The sequence below is a fragment of the Sardina pilchardus genome, chromosome 10, assembly GCF_963854185.1.
Source record: "Sardina pilchardus chromosome 10, fSarPil1.1, whole genome shotgun sequence".
In the NCBI taxonomy this organism is placed as follows: domain Eukaryota; kingdom Metazoa; phylum Chordata; class Actinopteri; order Clupeiformes; family Clupeidae; genus Sardina; species Sardina pilchardus.
The window spans coordinates 16,533,637-16,557,004 of record NC_085003.1 but is presented as its reverse complement, the minus strand read 5'-3'; the positions used below and the strand labels follow the sequence as shown (position 1 = coordinate 16,557,004).

At 43.6% G+C, this 23,368-nt stretch overlaps 2 protein-coding genes across 4 annotated transcripts in view; one reads left to right on the top strand and one right to left on the bottom strand.

The window, feature by feature from the left end:
- Positions 1-282: 282 nt before the first annotated feature.
- Positions 283-13,842, bottom strand: cd9a (CD9 molecule a). Of its 2 annotated transcripts, none has more exons than XM_062547837.1 (8): positions 13,408-13,842; positions 10,937-11,039; positions 7,915-8,012; positions 7,290-7,364; positions 4,026-4,127; positions 3,709-3,798; positions 2,277-2,360; positions 283-924 (listed from the first exon to the last, which is right to left on the bottom strand). In XM_062547837.1, the coding sequence occupies exons 1-8, from the start codon at positions 13,474-13,476 to the stop codon at positions 859-861; spliced, it is 687 nt and encodes a 228-aa protein (XP_062403821.1). In that variant the 5' UTR covers positions 13,477-13,842; the 3' UTR covers positions 283-858. The 2 variants fall into 2 exon arrangements, with proteins under 2 accessions (XP_062403821.1, XP_062403822.1); XM_062547838.1 differs by lacking the exon at positions 13,408-13,842 and adding an exon at positions 12,033-12,243.
- Positions 13,843-17,515: 3,673 nt separating this feature from the next.
- vwf (von Willebrand factor) overlaps positions 17,516-23,368 on the top strand; it is a 31,977-nt gene continuing 26,124 nt past the window's right edge. Inside the window, exons 1-11 of one of the 2 annotated variants that reach the window (XM_062546973.1) lie at positions 17,516-17,617; positions 19,786-19,849; positions 20,244-20,396; positions 20,582-20,684; positions 21,347-21,555; positions 21,708-21,826; positions 22,048-22,068; positions 22,241-22,436; positions 22,711-22,833; positions 22,977-23,088; positions 23,255-23,301. In XM_062546973.1, coding sequence (XP_062402957.1) covers positions 19,786-19,849; positions 20,244-20,396; positions 20,582-20,684; positions 21,347-21,555; positions 21,708-21,826; positions 22,048-22,068; positions 22,241-22,436; positions 22,711-22,833; positions 22,977-23,088; positions 23,255-23,301 — 1,147 coding nt within the window. In that variant the 5' untranslated portion in view covers positions 17,516-17,617. Of the gene's footprint in view, positions 17,618-19,785; positions 19,850-20,243; positions 20,397-20,581; positions 20,685-21,346; positions 21,556-21,707; positions 21,827-22,047; positions 22,069-22,219; positions 22,437-22,710; positions 22,834-22,976; positions 23,089-23,254; positions 23,302-23,368 lie in introns of both variants that reach the window. The other variant, XM_062546972.1, reaches the window with a different exon arrangement.

Below are 23,368 nucleotides of genomic sequence, written 5' to 3'. Positions count from 1 at the left end.
TGGATGCCTGCTGTAATAGATGTCATCAGAGATGCCCCTCCTCAAGGAGTTTTGCCCAGTCGAGCTGTCTCAACACTTCTCACCTCTTTCTCACACCTACGACAGCTGTGTTAGAAAAGTTAAAGTGTTCCTCACAACTTTACTGTATCTGTTACCAATGTGTTAGTAAAATAGCAAGAGGTAACCCTTGAACACCTCAAGTCATTACAGTAAGTACACACACACACATACACACACACACACACACACATACACACACACACACGTAAACAGACATTATGTTGTGGTCAGACATGACATTTATTCTTTTGACAGAGTTAAGTGCAAGAAAACATGTTTTAGATAAGATAGATCATGTATAAAGTTCATAACAATATAAGAAAAAACACGATGTATAACACAATTTGAACAGGTTCGTTTTAAAAATACCTCATGATTGATATAAAACACAAAGGAAAAAAAGTTATAAAAGAGTCAAACTCAAAGGCGCTCACAATGTGCAGAGTATCATCATTTACATAGAAACTATGGTCACTGATCAGGACTCCAACCAATCAGATTGCAGCATTCAGAAAAGGATGTGAGTTCCAACCAATCAGGCAAAGCATGATGGTGCAGGTACTAGCGAATCAGCTTTGCTCAGGTGGGAGGAGTGTACCCTAAAATTAGCTAACGATTGGCACAGATGTGCGGTCTTCACCCACCTGCGGAACACTGATACGCCCTAGCTGGCCCGCCATCACGTGGCTCTCGCTGTGATCCGATTGGCTTCCCCCAAGGATGAGGTCATGTTTGAGTGCTTCAGGACAGACATCATGCAACACAAACACTCAGGTCGTATCTATGGTGATGACCCCCTCACACAATTTCTCTGGTTTTTCTGATGGCACAGCACAGCATCATGCTGAAGAGCATCCCAAAGATCTGCAATAAACCACAACAGAATAAACATCACCATAAACAACAACAACTCTATTTGGCTCAAAACATGCGGAGGAGATGAACTATCAAAGACCTATAGCAGCAATTACACCTAACACATCTGCATAATAAGTAAGGGATAACGGCCGACGAGGTGACCGGTTCGATGGAAATAATGGCTAGGTGGAGGTCTAGAACTCCGGCGACGTGCGAAGCACGGAGACGGAGTTACCTCCGCCGTGCCATTATTTCCATCGAACCGGTCGACCTCGAAGGCCGTTATCCCGCTTATCTCCCGTTTGTATTCATAACCTGTATATTTAGAACATAGTTTTATTCCACCGTTGCGTCCGTTAACATCGCTAAAACTGTCTTGACTGTGGGACTACTTTCCGCCACATATCAACTTTCTACTTGCAGGACAAAACTGCCGTTACTAGTTCTAAATGGATAGTTGCTATGGCCAAAAGCCAGTCGTTAGTTCTAAATGGCTGGTTGCTACGGCCAAAAGCCAATCGTTAGTTCTATCTCTGCCGTTGTCAAGCGGGCATTTCCCAGGATTCTGATTAACTTTAACTTTGAAAGATCGCTACTTTTATAGCCTACATGACATCCAACTAGCTACAATCCACCTCCGTCATATGCTACAATGTTACTATGGTTCTGCACGTCTGTATTTCAGCTTGGATGCAACGTGACAGTTCATTTAAACTTCGCAACGAGTTTGGCGAATTAATATTCAAGTGTGATACGGGAACTACTTCGAAGGTAGCAGGTTATACGAAGTTAATGGCCACCCCATTAGCCAATCAGAGAAGAGAATTCCATTGTTGAGGGAGATAAACCACAATAACCCTATCAGTTCTGAACATATCACACTGAGGAGCATCCCAAAACCAGAAATACTAACTTGATCACTCTCAGAGTAATCAAGACAACTGGTGAAGTTAACACCATCACTGTGTCATAATCATCTATTATCATTATCTGATGATATTTTAAATGTTTCATGGCATAATTATCGGACTAAACATATCGGACTAAGATTCTTAACCGGGCTCTCCAATGGCTGGAATATTATGACAGAATTTATATGCATCATAAACCATTATCATTACAACTGTGTTTGTCATTATCAGATGAGTGATACCGTTTAAATGATTTTAGGTAATATAAGTCACTATACAGATGCATGACCATCAAGGCTCATTATGAGATCATCATCCAGCATCAGCCTGCTTTTAACAACCCTACTTGTAATGCAATGACACACAGGGAAGTGACTCTGATCTCATAATGGCCTCGATTGACCACCCAATGAGGAGCACAAAGGGCAGACTGTGAAAGGCCGTTACCATGACAACCCCAATGCCGATCCCCACGCCGCCGATGATGTGGAGTTTGGAGTTGAAGACTTCATCAATGGCGTCCGGGCAACTCTGAGGAGACAGGGGGAGGGAGGAGAGAGAGGCAGCTGGTGTTTATTCATCTGATTAACTTCAAGTGTCATTTGACAGCTAAGTACAAGCTGAGTCAGTGTTTAGGCTACTGAAACAAGAAGAGCAGTCGCCATTACTCCATATCGATAGCTAGGCACTACGTACATTTAGCTAATATGATGGAATAAAATATGATCAAGACTGCAATATCAAATGTTAAGGCGAGTCAAGTGGTAGACATCAACACCCATTCAGGGTAGCTGCAGGAATTTGATGTGTTTCGCCAGCCTGACGTAGCCAGAATCAACTCTATTGAGAATTTGAGTCTGGAGCTGCATGCACCATTGGGGTGTGATTATGAGGCCAGTTTCATGTGATACAGGGAAATGTCTCTACACACAACTGGACAGACCTAACCAATCAGAGCGACGGGTATACGGCATATGTGAATCCTGTAGGGAGAACAGCCAAAAACATCTCTCTTCTCCAAAAAATGCCTTAATCACTGTTTTCAAGCGGTAGGCTTTTTTAGTAAACAAAATAAACAGAGGTGCGCTCAAGTGAAGTGAATGACTGGGCACTGTTGCCTATATCATCTGTCTATCATCGTATAAAGCCCACCAGATGATTTGATTGGTGCGCAGACTGCGCACAGCTGTAGATCGAATTCCCCAACCTCAAATTTTGTGGGTAAATCCAAGCTGGCTTTCAGGCTAAAGTTTTGTATCACATTATCGGTGTTATGTTCAGAGACTGAAGCATGTTTGGTCGCTGGCCATAGTCCTGGGTTGCCTAAAGCAGAGATTGCGAATCTGCAATATTGATGGCCTCTTAGGCGAACGAGCATGATGAGCTTAAAGCTACTAGTGAAATGGGTATAATGGGGAGGAGGAAGGAGCCTTTGAAACACCAGAGCATGTGACACAGTGAACAAGTAAGGTGAGGAACAGGTAATCTCCTGGATCTCCACGTTGCTCAGAAGAGATGAGTCAGCTATTATACTAATGTATGTGTCTCTGTCTAAACGTCTTGCTATCCACACCCGTCCTGTGCACTGTACTAATGGGTATCGGTAGCAGCAGTATTATGTTGATTTAGCTGCATTATGAACAAGATTACAGCAATGGCCTTCTCCTCCTGAGCTATGTGGAGAGCGCCCTGCTGCGCTGGCTGGCAGGCAGCTTTAGGCAGCTATTTCATTCTTGTATCGCGCGCGTCGCCGCCGCACTGTGAAATGTCACAAGGCGCCGTGGGACGAGCTGGCTCTCAGCCACGTCTGTGTGTCGTGAGCGCTGCCTATTTATAGGGTTCCCATGGCGACCCACGGTTTGGGGCTGCAGCACGTTACCTTGGTGATGAATTCATCCAGGCCCTGCCTCTTGGGACAGGTCTCGGCATCAAACTCAAACTGGACTGTAGATGGACCACAGCAGTTCAGCTGCACATACACACACACACACACACACACACACACACACACACACACACACACACACACACACATCACAGTCATTAATGAACATGTAACTTGTGTTACTGTGGCAAGTGGAAGAGAGTGCGTATCTAGTCAGTTAGCTCATGGATGTGTATGAGAGTGTGTGTGTGTGTGTGTGTGTGTGTGTGTGTGTTATGTGTGTCTCTGTTTGTGTATTCATTAGGCATTACCCCATGCTGTATAAGAGTGAGAGTCTTCTTCAGGGCCTCCTCGCGCCTCTCCTTATAGTTTTCAATGGTCTCCCTGTAAAACTGAGTGATATCATCCACCACCTGCATCACACACACACACACACACACACACACATACATAAAAGTCATGTCAGCGTTACAAATATGCACAACAACATAATTTCCATATATTGAAGAGGAACATAAGGGTGTGTGTGTGTGTGTGTGTGTGTGTGTGTGTGTGTGTGTGTGTGTGTGTAGAAGTTACACTACATGTGACCTATATGCACATTGGAAAGCAAAAGGAAATGTAGGGAATGTAGGGAAAAGGTAGGGCTGTCAAGCAATAATCTATTGAATTACGTACTCTGTCATTAATTAATTTAAATTAAATGCAAGAATCGATTTTTGCTATGAACATTTTAAAAACAATTTTGCCAGATGAGTGAACCAATGAAGAGCCAAACCGACATTATAGACTCCAGACGTTGCAAAGTTAACTATGATAGGCTGGCGGCTAGCATTATTATCATCAAGATCAGTGTTAATTGGTGCCTCCGGATTGCTTTACATTGAGGTGATACCTCAGACTTGACAAACTCCTACGTGTTAATCTTTCTGTAATTAATTAATCGAAATGAATTAAATTATTTCGAAAGCCCTAGTAAAAAGCCTTGAATTGAGCGTGGCGAAACAGTTTTAAAAAGGGCCTACTGTACGTGTTGCCACCAAACTAGCCTCTGAGCACAAAAAACGAAATTATTTTTTACTTCAACACATCGTGCCTTCACTTCTCTCTCTCTTTGTTGACCTTACACTCTCACCCTCTGCTAAAATTCTCAGGAGATAAAATTGTCAAGAGTAACTAAGACTAACACTGTGGCCTTATCTTTCATATCCATACAGCCACATGTTTTTAGCACAAGTAATGAATGTGCTGCCGTCTCACAGAGCTGAACTGTAGCCTGTGTGTGACTCTCTGTGGCAGGCCTATCTCATAACCAAGGTCACGTTCTGCTGGCTAACAGTGACTCTGAACACACAGCTCAACTACTACAGATGGGAGCCTGTGAGCATGAATGAGATGCACTCATGCACAGAGCTGAGGCTGGCTCACAATACACACACACACACACACACACACACACACACACACACACACACACACACACACACACACACACACACACACACACACACACACACACACACACACACACACACACACACACAAAAACATGCACATACACACACAACCTCCTTCTCTCTCTCTCTCTCTCTCTCTCTCTCTCTGTCTCTCTCATACTTAAAAATAAACACCGTGCCTCTGGCTCTCTCACAGACATGCTCACACGCTCTCTTATTAAACACATATCTCACTCACACAAACACACTCTCTTTACAGACAGATTCTCTCTCTCTCTCTCTGTCTGTATCACACACACACACACACACACACACACACACACACACACACACACACACACACACACATACACACAAACGCACACTCTCTCTCTCACACACACACACAGACACACACAGACACACACACACTCCCTCTGTCAGGCTAGCACTGGTGAAGGCGAGCTGTATCTGAGTGAAGAGCTGCCTTGGCACAGGGTCACCCCTCCCTTTTCCCTTTCTCCCTTTCCGAATGAAGCCGTAGTAAAGAGCCTCAGGCTGCAGAATCTCATTTCATTTCAGTCTTTCACACACAGCACTACGCTACGCTACACTACCCTACACACCCACACACATACACTTACTGTACACACAGCACAGTGCTACACACACACAGTTATGTGGAGATGAGCTGGCGACTCACACAAGCAGATCTTTCAACTATACCAATCCCTTATATACATAATAATAACAATAATATCATTTTTCATCATCATCATGAGTTGGGAATATAATGTCACTCAAATGCGAGATGCAAATGTGAGGTTTCTGTTTCATTGTCTGTTTCTACCTGTATCTAATTGATTTGATCACTGATAGCATACTGTACATGCTACACCAAATATAATATAGTATATAATACAAGCTGAAAAGATCATCAGTCCACTTCTGAGACAGCGCAGGCGATGTCGTTACTGGCGAAAGCCAAACATGCCCAAGCACATCACAGCTCCTTTACTAACATGGAGAGACTGATGGGAGAACCGGAGGAACTTGTCCCCGCTGCTCGTTACTGAAGGGATCGCGTCAGTGACACTATCTTGCATAACACGCTGCTTACAGCATGGAAAAATGCAAATTACAGCGAAAAGTGCACAGCGTCTATACCTAAGGTATCAAGCACACTGACAGCTGATATTACTGTAAGATGAACAGGAACAATGGTGAATAGAAATATGAGGCTGTGTCTCAAGCTCTGACTGAACCTGACACCTTGTCCTAACCGAACGCGACGAGAGCGAACCATAGTGATAAAATCCATTTAATTGCATTGTTTTCAATTGGAGTGTCCTGACTGAAGCGACACGAGCAGCGCAACGTTTTTGAGAGAACTTTTGTCGGACGCCCTGCTTCTATTTTCTTTTTGTCGCTCGCATTACTCTGCTATTTTGAATGAGAAATATGGAAGCCCGTGACGCAACACAATGGCATATTTAACGGATTCAGTGTAGACAGACAACATTGACAGTCGCTCGCTAGGATCCGGTTAGGACAAGGTGTGAGACCTACATTAGATATACTGATACTGGATGAGATCATTTCCCCCGGGGAAGCATTAGGTAGCCGGAACCAGGAGAAAGCTAAGTGGTCCTCAGACCAGGGGGGCGTCTCTGATTATCTGCTGTGGTTAGGTCAGACCTAGAAACATGCTACAGATGGCGGTCGTTTCGGGATACGACCTTGCGGGGCAAAACATGTTGTGTTGATTGTGCTTGCATACCACATGCTGATGCATATTAGTTGAGACTGTATAACAAGTGTACCTTTGTATTATATCGTCAGACTGCGTTGGGTCGTCTCACTGTACGTTTCCGGTACCGAAAATAAAGCTCTCTGAAAGATTCCTGACTGACTGCTGACTCTGCCTGAAAACTCTTTGACGAATCCAGAAACTTGTTCCGATATAGCATTTGATCTTTCTTCCATTGCCCTACATCTCTGCTTCAGAAAAATGTGCACATAGAGATATGTGTTAGCGTGTGTGTGTGTGTGTGTTGTGTGGATGTGTGTGGCTAAAACCCATCCTGTTAGCCAGGTGTGATCTGATTGGTCAGAGGTGGGCGGGTCGGGGCAGCTGACCTTGCTCTGATTGGAGAAGCCCCAGATTCCAGCTGCCACCTCCACGGCAAAGATCACCAGCAGGAAGAAGAAGAACTGCAGAGAGAGGGGACACACAGCAGTGGAGTTTAGACAACACACACACACACACACACACACACACACACACACACACACACACACACACACACACACACACACACACACACACACACACACACACACACACAGATATACTGTACACACACACACACACACACACACACACACACACAGATATACACACACACACACGCACACCTGATTCCCTCTTTCTCCTGCAGGTTCATAGTTCACGGTTCACGGTCCGTCCACACACACACACACACACACTACACACACACTACACTCTCACACTCACACCTACACAGTACACCCCCCCCCACACACACACACACACACACACATACAAAGCCTTTGGCTGTGAGAAGGACAGAAGGTGGCAGAGGATTAAGGCTGTAAACTGTTAATCACCGCTAGCCCCTACTGGCCTCACCATCACTGACCACAGGAAGCACTGTTCTCAGGACAGAGAAAGAGAGAGATAGACAGAGGAAGAAGGAAAGGGAGACACACACACACACACACACACACACGAGTGTCTTACCAGTCCCAGCATGCATGGTGATTCTTGAATGGCTCCACAGCAACCGAGGAAACCAACCACCATCATCAGAGCTCCTGCGGCAATCAGAATATACACACCTACACACACAGACACGCACGCACACACATTCACACACACACACACACACACACACACACACACACACACACACACACACACACACACACACACACACACACACACACACACACACACACACACACACACACACACACACACACACACACATACACACACACACACACACACACAATAGGTTGTTTTTGTACATTATGTTTGCACATGCATGTTAAGCTATGAAGGGCCATACTTGGGGCTGCACGATTTTGAGATTCTGACAGATATTGCATTACAGTTTTTTCCAATTGCTAAAACACAATTTTGAAAACTCGCACACAATTTTGAAAATTCACACACAATTCACAAAACCACACCCCAAATTGCAAAATACCTCAATCTACCTAGCAAAATGAAGCACTGCAACCAAAACTGCATATAACGTTACCAAAATCAAACTTTTGCACCACATGGCACACACTTCATTCTTTCACAAGATTTTTGTCTCAGCAAATACACACTGTTGGTCATAATGGAAAACACTCTTATCTTTAGTATGCTTTGCCATAATACTAAAATAGTATAAATTGTAGAAAGTTCTTTACGTGCACATAAATATTTGCAGATACAGATGCATGCTGTTCAAACTTTCTTTTCACCAAGTCAGTGCAACATACAGTATGCACAGCAAGTATAGTATATTTACAGTATATTGGACTCTCCCTCTCTCACTCTCCCTCTTCTCTCTCCCTGCAAAGTCTTCCATTCTTGTTGTAAAAAAGGTGCTTGTTGTTCAATGGTTTTACTGTATTGTTTTTATCTTTGTGAAGCACATTGGGTTGCCCTGCTGGACAAAATGTGCTATATAAATAAAGTTGCTTTGCCTCACCTTACCTGTGGTCTTTTCATAGTGCTTACCTCCTGATGGAAGTGGTATAAATTACTGTAAGATTTGAGGTGTTTGGCTAGGTGGCACACGTATTGGTCAATTAGCTCATGTGTGTTATCTTGGATGGCATTGTTTTGAAACTGCAAACATGTGACTTTATGTCAGATTTTTGTGTCTTATGCAGAAAACTGTGTTCAGTGCATGCAAAAAGTGCCATTTTGCATTGCAAAATGTGTGTAAAGCTGAAAATGTGTTTAGACATTTGGACACTTGAGAGGATGTGTTGCTCTCTGTGTGTCAGTTTGAATAATTGTGCTATGAATGTCATTTTAGTGTGTTAGCAATTGGAAAAAACTGTAAGTTGGGCCTCTTCTGATTGGTGTGAAGCACAGCACTCCTGATAGGTGCGCTTCACTGTCCGTCACACAAAGACGATGACAATTTGGACAGAGTTGCAAACTACCTGATTAATTGCAGCCTTTGAGATAAGCCAATTGCCATATGTTAACATTTCAGAATCAGATTCAGTTACGATTCTGATTAAAAATCAATGAACTGTGCAGCCCTACTAACAAGTGACTCATACTGAGAGTGGTTTGAAAAACAGTTTGAAAACCAAGAACACAAGCACCACTGAACTTCCCTTCAGGGACTTTGAAAAAAAAAAAGAGAAAATCAACACAACACAATCTGACGCATACTTTACACACACTACTTTGGCGTATACAATTACAGTTGCTTCCAACTGCAAATCTTACATCAGCAAAATCAAGTTAACATTTGGGAGGAACAGCTGGAGGAAAGGAGTTCTGTTTGGCTAGAAGAATATATACAAGGGAGACTCACACAAAATAACACTCAACCGCACTAGCCACCCCCCCACCCCCCACACAAATACAAAGCCCTTTCCCCTTGATACGAAAACCACATTGTACAGTTTTGCTGAACTGCTTACAGAAGTTTTCTGAATCTAGGTCTCCTTTTTTCAAAAGCGTACAAACAATTCACAGAGCAGCACACACAAAAGGCAGAGCGAAGTGCTGCATGTGTGATGGAGTCTGCTCTGTGTCTCCCACAGGCTGTGCCAGAGACGCGCCGGCCCAATGCCCTTTGATAGACAGATACAGAGAGCGTTCCCTTCTGGCATTCACACACCTCTCCACTAGAGGTCAAGCACCTCATTTAGCCAAAGGGCACGCTCACACACACACACACACACACACACACACACACACACACACACGCTCACACACACACACACACACACACACACACACACACACTATCTTTCTCTCGCCCTCTCTCTCTGTCTCTCTCTCACACACACACACAAACACACACACACATACGCACATACAGTACACACATGCATGCACAACACACACACACACACACACACACACACACACACACACACACACACACACACACACACACACACACACACACACACATCTCACATTCGTGTGCCTCTCTCCAGCCTCCAGAAGGCCATTTCAGAGTGTTTAGACTGCTCTTCACCAACAGACAAAATGTTTGCCTTGAGAGAAAAAAACATCACAACAGTTGCCCTTTCCTTAATGCTTCCATATTGGGTGCCTGAGTTGCTTGCCAACCCTCTCGAGCTGAGCTTACAGTGTACGAGTAAAGCTGGGAAAACCTTCCCTGAAAAGCACAACAGTTTATTGTTCACTGACCTGCTTTGAATTATTTACATCTGAGTAGGACGTCATCATGGTACACAATAGACTGTATACTGTAAATACTGATGAATATATACAGGCATATACAGATATCATATACCAGTCCATATGATAATTCATTCTTGTATGCCCTGGTGCAACAATTCATCATTATGTGCACCGCACACATCAACTATAACTAGCCACTTCCAACCATGAATTGGACTTTAGACTTTGCACTGCAGCATATGTGTCAAGGGGCTGGGCATATCAGTGAGGGTGAGAAACATGGCCAGATATGCATGTGTAGATTATTATGCGGAAACATGGTTTTGCCAAACACACACACACACACACACACACACTGGCTCACCTGTGAAGAAGACAGACGGTGAGCCCTCTCCTTCGAACAGGCCTTTGGTTTTGGCGTCAAACCGGAGCCAGAGTCCAACAGCAAACACAGCTGAGCCTGCCAACTACCCGAGAGAGAGAGAGAGAGAGAGAGAGAGAGAGAGAGAGAGAGAGAGAGAGACACACACACACAGAGGGAGAGAGAGGGGGGAGAGAGAGAGAGATATTAGGGTTCATATAAGGACACCATGTATAATGAAGGTGTTTATGAAAGTGGGAGACACAAGCAACAAATTCATCACCATACTTTAACAATATTACATCAATGGCTGACAACATCCGTAATTTTGACCGAGTACAATTTTCCAGTTGAAAGATCACACACGCACACACTCTCTACTTTAAATTTCGCCCTCCCTCCCCGATATGACCTCATTCTGGATTTTAAAACTGGGCCATGCGCGTGCTTATGCTTTACTCGCCAAAAGAGAGGGCGACACAATTTGCTGGAAATAAAAAAAAAATCCTCTCCGACTACAGTCTCATACAGAAGCCTAAACTTTCCACTCACAACGTCTCCGTCTCAAAACACTCATGATCCGGTTACATGGCAATACATTGAGTTCAGACCTGTGCCTGCTACTTGGTCTACCCGCAGATTTTCTGAACCTGCATCATGGGACCGCAGTATTCTGAGTAGGCTATGTGTTTGCCGCTGTACACGCAGAAACCACATCTACAACCTACCCTAAGAAACTAACCTTTTTAGCGTAATGCTCCACATATTGTTGACTTTAATACTTTTTTTAAATGTACGTTTGTTTGTCCTCACATTATAATTAGCTCAATGTTGTTTTTTGCGCCACCGGAAATGCCTTAAGAACCCACTGTGTTTATGCACTTAAAAGGAAACTGCAGCTATCATTTGATTCAACCCCCAAGCGAATGGTGACAGTAGTAAGTAGAAAATCACTTTCTACACAAAAGGCATTCTTACCAGCTAATATGTCAGCGCTTAGCCTGCACAGAAATAACAACTACTGGGTAAAACATTAACACAAGCAATGTTGAGATTCCGTGGATGAAGGTAAGACCAATACAAAAATACGGGGACATACCCAAAAAAGAACGTTGAAGACAAACATGAGATACTTAAGACATCTGAAGCCTCCAACGAGTCCCATGATACTCCTGTTAAACCAACAATTCGAGTTGACTACACTAACTTTCTTTTACGCTTAGCGTTAGAACGTTAGAATCCGTTTGCTACAAGCTTCTCTTCAGAGGAGAAAACTGAAAGTAAATTCTGGCCGTTGTACGGCTCTCAGGTAAAATGGGCGGAAACGTCCCCAGTCGCGGTTGATCATGCAAAATTTGTCAGTAGGCTATACTGTATGTCACAATGTGAGCATAATGACTGATTATAGCTTTGGGCATCCTATTTATGATAAGGCTATGGCGGCTTCCAAATGAAGTTGAATCAGGTTTTTAATCAGGCTGGCCTCTGCCTCCATAAACTGCATATTTCAAGAAATAGCATAGTAAACATTATGTTCTCTCCATTAAAAAAATTGAGCATAGGCGACTGAATGTTTCACACACGTCACAGTTCTTCACATCTGTCCGTAAGTGCCCGCCATATTCATCATGGGCGAGAGGGCGGAACTAGTAACGACAGGTAGCCTAAATGACAGCGCAATAACTGTTTTCATGTCAATAATCAATTTAACTTCAAATTAAAAAATAAGATTAAAACATTGAAAATAAACCCCCCTCCCTCTCTTTATCTCTAATTGTGTGTGTGTGTGTGTGTGTGTGTGTGTGCGCGCGCGCGCGTGTGTATGTGTGTGTGTGAGAGAGAGAGCTATAGGGGCTTGCTTGAATAATTCATCATTCGTGGGTGATATCCAAAGTGCCTCCTCTATTCTCTCGTTCTCTCATTTGATTTTTCACCTATTACGCATGCACGCGCGCCCTCTCTCTCCAACGCTCAAACGAACACGGACATGCACATTGCTCTCTCGCTCTCTCTCTCTCTCTCTCTCTAACACACACACACACACACACACACACACACACACACACACACACACACACTGCCATGTAATCTGAGTTTGCTCGTGGGATTACCGTGAGCTATAAATAGAACCTCAGATTAGACAATTGGGCCGCGCTTGGCCCACATAAACCTTGAAGAGGAGGAAGATGAGCGTGGTGGAATCAGGTCATCTGTACACTGCTTGCTACCATTCCATGATAACCTTTACAGTGAAACTACCGGCAGAAAGCAATTACCCAGTAAAGAGGCTACAGAGTAAAAACACATTGATGGAATAGTATGTATGTGTTCATATATATGTGTGTGTGTGTGTGTGTGTGTGTGTGTGTGTGTGTGTGTGTGTGTGTTTGCATGTGTGCATTTGTACTACGTGTGTGTCCCAGAACAGTCCATTCATCACCAAAGCACCCCCCAAAGTCTAGCAAAACACTCACCCAGAATATGAAATTGAAGGCGAACATGAGGTATTTGACACACATCTCCCCTCCCGTCAGCGCCGCCATCACACAGTTCGCGTGCTCAGGATCCGGTGCTGCTGCCGCTTCTGCAATATATGCACGCGCTGAACGACCGAAACCCACTGCTCAGTTGCCTCCGTTAGTCTCTGCTTGATTGCGCTTTCTTCTGCACGGCGCCTCACACTGAAGTTCTCTCTCTCTCTCTCTGTCTCTCTCTCTCTCTCTGTCTCTGTCTCCCTCTCTCTCCTATTTTCTCGCTCCTTCTTATTCGATCTGTACGAAGTCGAATTTTTTTCATTTATTCACATAAATGATTTCACGTGGTTTGTTTATGATGACATCACCGGTCCAGCCGTCACTTACACCTCTACCGTCCATCTATCCTGCATCTCCTGCGTACCGTTACAACGCCGGCTCCGGGCTTCATGGCAATGACGTCACCCCCGCCAGCGATCAATACATGGGAGAGGCGAGCGACACATGGTGTCCATAAGATGCAGCACACTCACACAACACGCCAGAGGGGAAACGCACACACATACAGTACAGAGAGAGAGAAACACAGAAATCACACATTCACTCACTCACTCACTCATTTATTCATTCATTCATTCATTCATTCATTTGCACAAAACATTATCCTGCATCACATGTTTTATTCTTGGCTGATTGGCTGCGAGGTATAAAGCCCACATATGTGTGGATCTCCCCACACTTGGAACATGTCATGTACAGTATGACTGCTATTCCTGTCTTAAAGAACCACTCTCCCATTCTCAGCTCAAGGGGACTGATATCATCATACATACAGTACATGGTGATGGAGGGGAAATAGTGGGCTCCACCCAGTCTGTGCTCCACACACAAAGATTGATGCTGAAATGTAGGCGTATTGAACTGAAAAAAATCATATGCCATATGAGGTTTCAGGCATGGAAGTATTAGACTATATAAAACTGGGGAGAGGGAGGGCATTCCATCTCCATTAATGGATGATGCTAGGCTTGCTAAACCAGGCAAAAAAAAACAACCAAATGGCACCCATGGTGCCATTTGTCTGGCACCATTTCAAAAATGGTTTCTGCCCATTTTATTCAAACATGTAAAGACAGTATTGATACATGACACAAGTTAATAGCTTTCCTTCATCAGTGTCAGTTGGGCTGTGTTGGTGATGTTTGGAGGGTGGTGCTTTAATGCAAACGTCCCAGTATGCACCTGTCTGGTTACAGCTGTTCAATTATGAATGTCAGACTGATGCAGCTGAGATCTATTAGTCTGATGTGACTGAAGTGTAGCTACAATGTGGATTTTCTCTGCGTCATGTGTCTGCTTGATCATATACAGTAGTTGGTATCTTACCTTGGTCCTAATGTAAAACACCTGGGGGTAGATCTGTTTAAAGAACATTATAGAAAATGTAGAGAGTGTAACATGTTCCATATTATTTATCCATCCACAATCACTTACAGTGCAGCAATACAAGTGCTCCCTGTATCACAGTGTGCACTGGAGATGTCAAACTCACTGACTTGCGTGGAATGAAATTACTGAAAAAACGTTTGTATACCTGTAGATTATAGTTTGTACTCATAGAAATGTTTTGTACTCGTAAAAAAAAAATGTGTACATGAAAAATAATTTTGTATGCCTGTAGATTATAGTTTGTACTCGTAGAAATGTTTTGTACTCGTAAAAAAAAAAATCGTACATGAAAAATAATTTTGTCCTTGGTTTTTTGTGTCTGTAACAAAGTTTTGAGCTTGTAATAAAAACCTGTCCTTGTAGTATTTTTTTTTTTTCTACCAATACAAAATCCTGGTACGAACACAAAACTCTTTTCTACAAGCACAGAATCCTGGTACGAACACAAAACTTTTTTCTACAAGCACGGAATCCTGGTACGAACACAAAACTTTTTTTGGAACTTTTTTGGAATTAGCCAATCACCATGCTATCTCAAAGTAGCCAGCCAATCACAACACTGCTATCTCAAAGTAGCCAATCACCACAAATCCACCGGCCAATTAAGTTCAAGTTCAAGTTCAAGTGTTTTTATTTGTCACATACATTTTACATGTAGTGAAATGTAAAAAGGGACCATTGCTCTGCATAGAAGTAAAAATTACTTTGCCTCCTTGATTTTTCCTCCACTTAACGTGACCTGATTTCTTTTAGGTCTATGTGTTCGTACCAGGATTCTGTGCTTGTAGAAAAAAGTTTTGTGTTCGTACCAGGATTTTGTGTTGGTAGAAAAAAAAAAAATTATTACAAGGACAGGTTTTTATTACAAGCTCAAAACTTTGTTACAGACACAAAAAAACATTTTTTTACAAGGACAAAATTATTTTTCATGTACAAATCTTTTTTTTACGAGTACAAAACATTTCTACGAGTACAAACTATAATCTACAGGCATACAAAATTATTTTTCATGCACACATTTTTTTTTTACGAGTACAAAACATTTCTACAAGTACAAACTATAATCTACAGGCATACAAACGTTTTTTCAGTAATTTCATTCCATAGCGTTGGCTCTTATCTCTTTTATGTGAGCTCAAGAACACCTATGCCCTCTTATATTTAGCCTCATGTCTGGCTGGAGTATTACAGACAGACATTTAGAATGATGTTCCTCACGAGGCCCTTTGGTATTTGGCTCTTAGAGCAGTTAAATGGTGATCCCTTTGATTTAGACCGGAAACAGGGCCACATTTGCATGCGTGCACACACACACACACACACACACACACACACACATGAGAAAAAGAGGGGAGAGAGACTCTATCATATTCGTGCAGCAGGTATCTCAAACTCAGATTACCCATGGGCCACTTTCCAGTTTGTCTTCTTAAAGGGGGCCGGTTGTAATACTGTAGGGCATGGGGGACCCTCTGGTATCATTCATTACTTTAAACCCATGATGACGCGGTAGCCTACAGTAGTTGCACATTGTCATTTAACATCAGCCTACAGTATGTCCATGCTTTCATCAAGTGAATGAATAGTAGCAACTCTAGCTTTAGGACACACTGTGCATTTTTTTTGACATTCTGCCATTGTATTTGACTGACGTTTACTGTATAAATACCATGCCTTTTCCAGGCAGACGATAGTCTACTTTCAGTCATTCACTAACAGTTCCCCCCATTAGATTACTATGCCTTTTGCTCCGCTATAACTAGCTTCATGAGCGCATTTTTCCTGGCTTTCTGCCACTAAAATGTTGAGTGCTCTTACACTCATTGAAATGCAAAATATTGATATGTGAGTCAAATGTCATTAGCAACATGAATCAACCAAGGAGCCGCAAAAAAACTGTCTTGCGGGCCGAAAGTTTGAAACCACTGGCCTTATAGTCGCATGTTTGGGTGCAGGGTGGTATTCTAACACTTTGTTCTTGGCAGTGGGCTTGATGACAGTTTGATGGATGGTTACGTAATCCTGTCGCACGTAAAATCAGAATCAATCAGTTCACATGGAACCTGCCTTTATGTTTGACTATGTGAGCCCCATATTTAGCTTGGCACTGGTGCGTTCGCTGTAGGTGACTGGGGTGTATTTATCATGTGAGGCCTATGCTTTATGTGACCTTGATATGTGTGCTTGGGATGTGTAGGAAGCGTTGTGTGTTACTGTGTGTTATATCTGTGTTTTTCTAAGTGTGTGTGTGGGAGTGCGACTATGCGTGCGTGGGTGTGTGTGTGTGTGTTTGTCTATACGCACACCCGCTCAAGCATGTGTGTGTGTGCTTGTGCGTGTGTTCTGTCTTATCTCTTGTGACTGCTAGACTAATCCATCAATTCCTCTGTACCCAGACTTCCTTCAATTGTTCCTAATGACTATGTGCCCAGAGAGAGAGAGAAAGAGAGAGAGAGAGGGAAAGAGAGAGAGAGAGAGAGGGAGGGAAGGTGAGAAGGAGAGAGGTGGATGGAGTAAGGGAGAGCCGGATATCACACTCGTTTTTTTCCGTTATCATGCCCCCTTTCCCCTCTTCTTCCTCTGCCCCCCACCCCCACCCTCCCTCTCCTCTACTGGGGTATAAAATCAGCCCCTTCTCCCAGGGCAGATTCTGTGTGTGAGAGACTTGGATGTGTATGAGAGCGTGAGTGAGTGTGTTTATTAGGGTAATCGTGGGAATTCGAAGGAGTGACACCTGCAACTTTCTCCTTCACACACAGAGGTAAGTCCACCCACCCACCCCCCCATACACACACACACACACACACACACACACACACACACACACACACACACACACACACACACAAACACACACTCACACACGCACATACAAACGCATGCGCACACACACATTATTGTATTAGAAAATTAGCTGATGCATGAAAAGGCATTTCATTCAAGGGAGGGCAGAAGTTGTAATTCTCATGGACCTGCACACTCCTTTGAGCATTCTAAAGATTTAAATACATACTTCTATATTCACACACACACACACACACACACTGAAACGCACACACTACTACAGTCCAATTATGATGATTCATTGTTATGTGCTTCTGTTAGAGGGTTGAGCTGAATGCCTTTTAAATTAAAGACAATGCATACTATGACTCACTAGAGACATAATTTTAATTAATTTATTTTTGAAGTTGAAGTGTATAAGATCAAAAGGTGCAGATTTGGAAAATTGCTATAATATACAGCATATTAGATAGCCATGCTGTATGTCAATTAGAGCTGACTTATATTACTGACACTTACTGTATGAAGCAGGCCTATTGTTCAAACCAGGTACAGACATTCCCCTCTTTGTAGTCTATAGTCTACCTATTTGAAGGGTTTTAGGGTTACTATGTTGTTTCTACACCTCTATGCCTGCACTTCTGTTGTTGTAGGCCTATATGAAGTGCTGTTTACATTTCATTCAAGCACTTACTAATTCGGTTGAAAAAAATGTCAATGTAAAAAATGTGTTCTCCTACTTAGCCCCTCTGTGCGGTCGGCCTGTGAGAACCATGTCATTAGTGCAGCACACCCAGAACATTTCAACAAGGCTGATAACAATCTCCCCCTCATCACAGAGATATTGCCAAAGCAAGGATGTTTTGAAGAAACACTGATTTTCAATACTTTTGTTTTCAAAAATAATAGGCCTACTTGTTTTTGAATAATGTATTACTGATTTATGACACAACTGATGATTTCACAATCTCATTGAATAATTTGTATACAATATTATTTCAGTTCAAGTCTTTTGCTAATTTGTAGTAGGCTTAATTGGTCACTGGAACTCTGAAAATGTCTCATGGACACTTAGTGAGTTCATGGTTTCCGTGAGCAAATGTGATTTCATTGATTTTCCCTATGCCTCCTATCTCCAGCAAAATGACACACAACATTCAAAATGAACACATCTCTAAAGCAAACATTCACCTGACATTATAAACACTTTTGTCATAAATATACAGTATTACATTTTGGATACATCATGGACACACTGTTGCTCAAAACCTAAAGCTCATCTGTCTCTCGTGGGCTACAGTATTTATGGACAGTGCTACACTCTGGGGCACAATTTTATAGATAGGTATTATCATTTTTGTGTGTTTTGTCAATTTGTTTACATTCTGATGACTGGTGAATTTGACCGCTTTGCTATGTTGTCCACCCAAAATTTATACCAGCCCAACCAAATGTAGTAGGCTAGAACGGCCCGGAACACAGGTGAGCCCTGGTCAACAACAGAAATTGAAGGCAATGTAGCACAGAGATGAAGAGGAGGAAGAGACACTTTTGGAAGACCTGAGAACATTTAGTGTGTCACCGATTCAAACATTACCAGATCATCAGAGTTTTTTCTGCTAATTTTGTGTAGTGGTGTAGTGTGTGGTGTTTTGAAAAAAGACGAGCCCTATTTTCAAAATTGTGCTTATGCAATCGTAAGAACTGTAAATAGGTGTGAATTCTCAGAGTGATATCTGAGATGCTGTATATCTTCTATAGGCTTGGAGCTCCATTTCCTTTGTTTTCTCATAGACTTCAATGTTGAAGTTAATATTTCTGTTATTCCACTGGAAAAGGAAGCTGTAGTATCAAGATCAGGGCCAGAGGGTTGCTGGTCCTTGGCAGAAGCATGCACACACACACATACACACACACACACACATACACACACACACACACACACACACACACACACACACACACACAGACATATATTGAGAGGAGAGTCCATTCCTCTAGGCTTCCCCATCATTCTGCAGGATATCTGTCATAAAAATGTATCAAATGTAGTGTTTTGTGTGTGTGTGTGTGTGTGTGTGTGTGTGTGTGTGTGTGTGTGTGTGTGTGTGTGTGTGTGTGTGTGTGTGTGTGTTTGCTCTGTAGATGGAGAGGAATAAACTGACTGGATGGAGTAGAGGAACTCTTGTGATCCTTTTCCATTTCGCAGGTGAGTTTGGCTTACGTTCGGAGTGTGTGTGCGTGCGTGTGTGTATATGTGTGTGTGTGTTTTCATTTCCTCTCAGCCGGAATATGCCAGAACAATGGTGTTGACACAGCAAGGTCAATGGCTTTAAATGATCAAATAATTTAGTTTCAGTTTTAACAATGCAGTTGGTTATAAAGTCTCACAGACCTAACGCTGTATCTTTATCAGTGTGTGTGTGTGTGTGTATGTGAGTAAGTGTGTTTGAGTGTGTGCGTGTGCGTGTGTGTGTGTGTGTGTATACAAATGCACATGTGTATTTGAGAGTGTGTGCACATACTGTATGTAAGAGTGGTGTGTGCGTGCGCGTGTGTGAGTGTTACTGTGTATGTGTGGTAACTCTCTGTTTTCTGGTCAGTGTATGTGAGTGTGTGTGTAGGTGAGGCGGGTCGCTGCAGTGTGTTTGGCTGGCAGAATATCCATTCATTTGATGGAGTTCTCTACCAGTTCTCTGGAGACTGCAGCTACATGCTGGCAGGAGACTGCCACAAGAGGACCTTTACCATCTTGGGTAACACACACACACACACACACACACACACACGTGACTACACTTACAAGCAGACAAGGCCAAACGCATACTGTGTCTACAAATCCAACTCAACACAGTGACGTCCCCTCATGCAAAGTATGTCGTAATTGCATAGGTATCTGATGTCTGTGCTCATGAGTGTGTGTCTGTACGTGTGGGTGCAGGTGACTTCTCTAACGGCAAGCGGAAAGGTGTGACTCTGTTTCTGGGAGAGTTCTTTGAGCTGCGTCTGTCAGTGGATGGGACTCTGTCCCGCGGGGCTGAGAGGTAAGAGTGTGTCCTAACAAGTCGAACGTATCAGACCCACACAAAACACTTGATGTAATGGATCTAGGTGTGTTCATATTCTGGAAAACTCAAGCCTGTTTATTTGCAGTAAAAGTACAATTGAGTGGATGATACAGGTGTCATCATTACAGTGAAAGACCTACAAAGGTGTGCTCATAAATGTGTCATTGCATCACAAGTGTGTGTTTACGAGATGACCCAAAGAGAGGTGTGTACACATGCACATGGAGAAGCCGTCCGCCTGCGTCCTTCTGTGTGTGTGTGTGTGTGTGTGTGTGTGTGTGTGTGTGTGTGTGTGTGTATGTGTGTGTATACATGTATGTGTGTGTGTGCTGATGTGTGTCATGTTTATGATATGATCAATGATAAACAAGATGCGTGAGAGTGATTGTGGAGAGTCCTACAGGGCGCCATCTTGTGGCCATGTTTACAGCTGTGCGTTGCATCGCATTGTAGAATCTTGCTTACTCGGTCACATAGGCTTGTGAATGCTTACAGTAATGGTACACTTTAAATGGTGTGTGTGTGTGTGTGTGTGTGTGTGTGTGTGTGTGTGTGTGTGTGTGTGTGTGTGTGTGTGTGTGTGTGTGTGTGTGTGTGTGTGTGTGTGTGTGTGTTTGTGTGTGTGTGTGTGTGTGTAGACTCCACCTTCCGTATGCCTCCAGCTCTGTGTTTGCTGGGCGGGAGCTGGGTGGGGTGAGGCTGTGGAGTGAGGAGTTTGGCTTCTCGGTGCGTATCGACGGAGACAAGAACATTGACATCACACTCTCCAAGCACCATGGCAACCGCACCTGCGGCCTCTGCGGCAACTACAACAGATTACCTGAGGACGACTACACCTCACGGGAGGGTGGGTGCACACACACTGTACACACACACACACCCTTGGTGATGTTTTGTGAGAGGTTTAGTACGTCTTACTAATGTGTATGTTCATATACATATGTGTGTGTTCATATTATTTGTGTATGTGTGTGTGTGTGTGTGTGTGTGTGTGTGTAGGGTTTTTAACAGACGACTCATATGATTTTGCCAACTCCTGGATGATGAACGGAGCAGAACCCTGCAAGCGTGTGACTCCTCCCTCTGAGACTTGTAATGCCACTGGGGAGACAGCAAAGGTGTGTGTGTGTGTGTGTGTGTGTGTGTGTGTGTGTGTGTGTGTGTGTGTACATAATCTGTGTTTGCCTGATACATCATTTGTGTGTTATGTGTCTCGTATCTCTCTGGAACTCCTGTCCCAGAGTGAGGTGATATGTGTGTTTGTGGGGTGTGTAATGTGTAATGTGTGTGTTTGTGGGGTGTGTAATGTGTAATGTGTGTGTGTGGTGTGTATGACCAGGAGCTCATGTCCGAGTGTGAAGTGATGTGTGTGTGTGTTTGTGGGGTGTGTAATGTGTAATGTGTGTGTGTGGTGTGTATGACCAGGAGCTCATGTCCGAGTGTGAAGTGATGTGTGTGTGTGTTTGTGGGGTGTGTAATGTGTAATGTGTGTGTGTGGTGTGTATGACCAGGAGCTCATGTCCGAGTGTGAGGTGTTCCGCTCCTCCGCCGTGTTCCTGCACTGCGCTCACGTGGTGGACCCGGCCGCCTTCCAGTCGGTGTGTGAGCGCAGTGTGTGTCACTGCGGCGGCAAGAGGGAGTGTGTGTGCGACGTCCTGCAGGAGTACGCCCGCGCCTGTGCCCATCACGGCATCACGCTGCACGGCTGGAATGAGCAGGCCAGATGTGGTGCGTGCCCCAGGGTTTACATGCCAATGGATGTCTTTGTGTTTGTGAATGTATATCTATATGGATATACAGTGTGTGTGAGAGGACAGCAAATGAGTTAGGTATCCAGTGTTTTCAAATGCTTTCGTGTGTAGATATGCAGGATGTTTTTGCATGTGTGTAGGCATACTGTATGTAAATGTTCTGTGTATGTGTAATGTTTGTGTACAGATGGTGCATGTATATGAATATGTACCGTATATGTATATACTGTATGTGTGCATGTGTGTTTTAGCTCCCAAGTGTCCGGTAGGAATGGAGTATAGTGTGTGTGCTCAGTCCTGCTCAACCACCTGCCAGAGCCTCAACATTCCAGAGGTGTGCCGGGAGGAGTGTGTGGACGGCTGCAATTGTCCAGGTGTGTGTGTGTGTGTGTGTGTGTGTGTGTGTGTGTATGTGTGTGTGGGAGAGAAACGGGGACAGAGAGACTTACACAATTTGAATATATAATTTAGACTCTGTCCATGTTTGTAATTCTGAACTCACTCTATGTTGTGTCAGTTGGTAAGGTGCTGGATGGTGAGAGGTGTGTGGATGTGTCCCAGTGTTCCTGTGTGCACACAGGCAAGCGTTACCCCCCAGGATCCAGCATCTCTCAGGACTGCAACACCTGGTACGTCACAAACATACACACTTGCTCACACACATACTGTACAGGGTCAGAGTCAGCTTTACATGCAACCATATTCACACACACACACACACACACACACACACACACACACACACACACACACACACACATACACATATTCATCCTTCCCTTTTCTCTTCCACAGTGTGTGTCAGCATGGCTCCTGGCAGTGTACAAATGAAGGTTGTCCAGGTAGGACACACACGCGCACGCACACACACACACACACATGCACAGACATACACATGCACACACACAC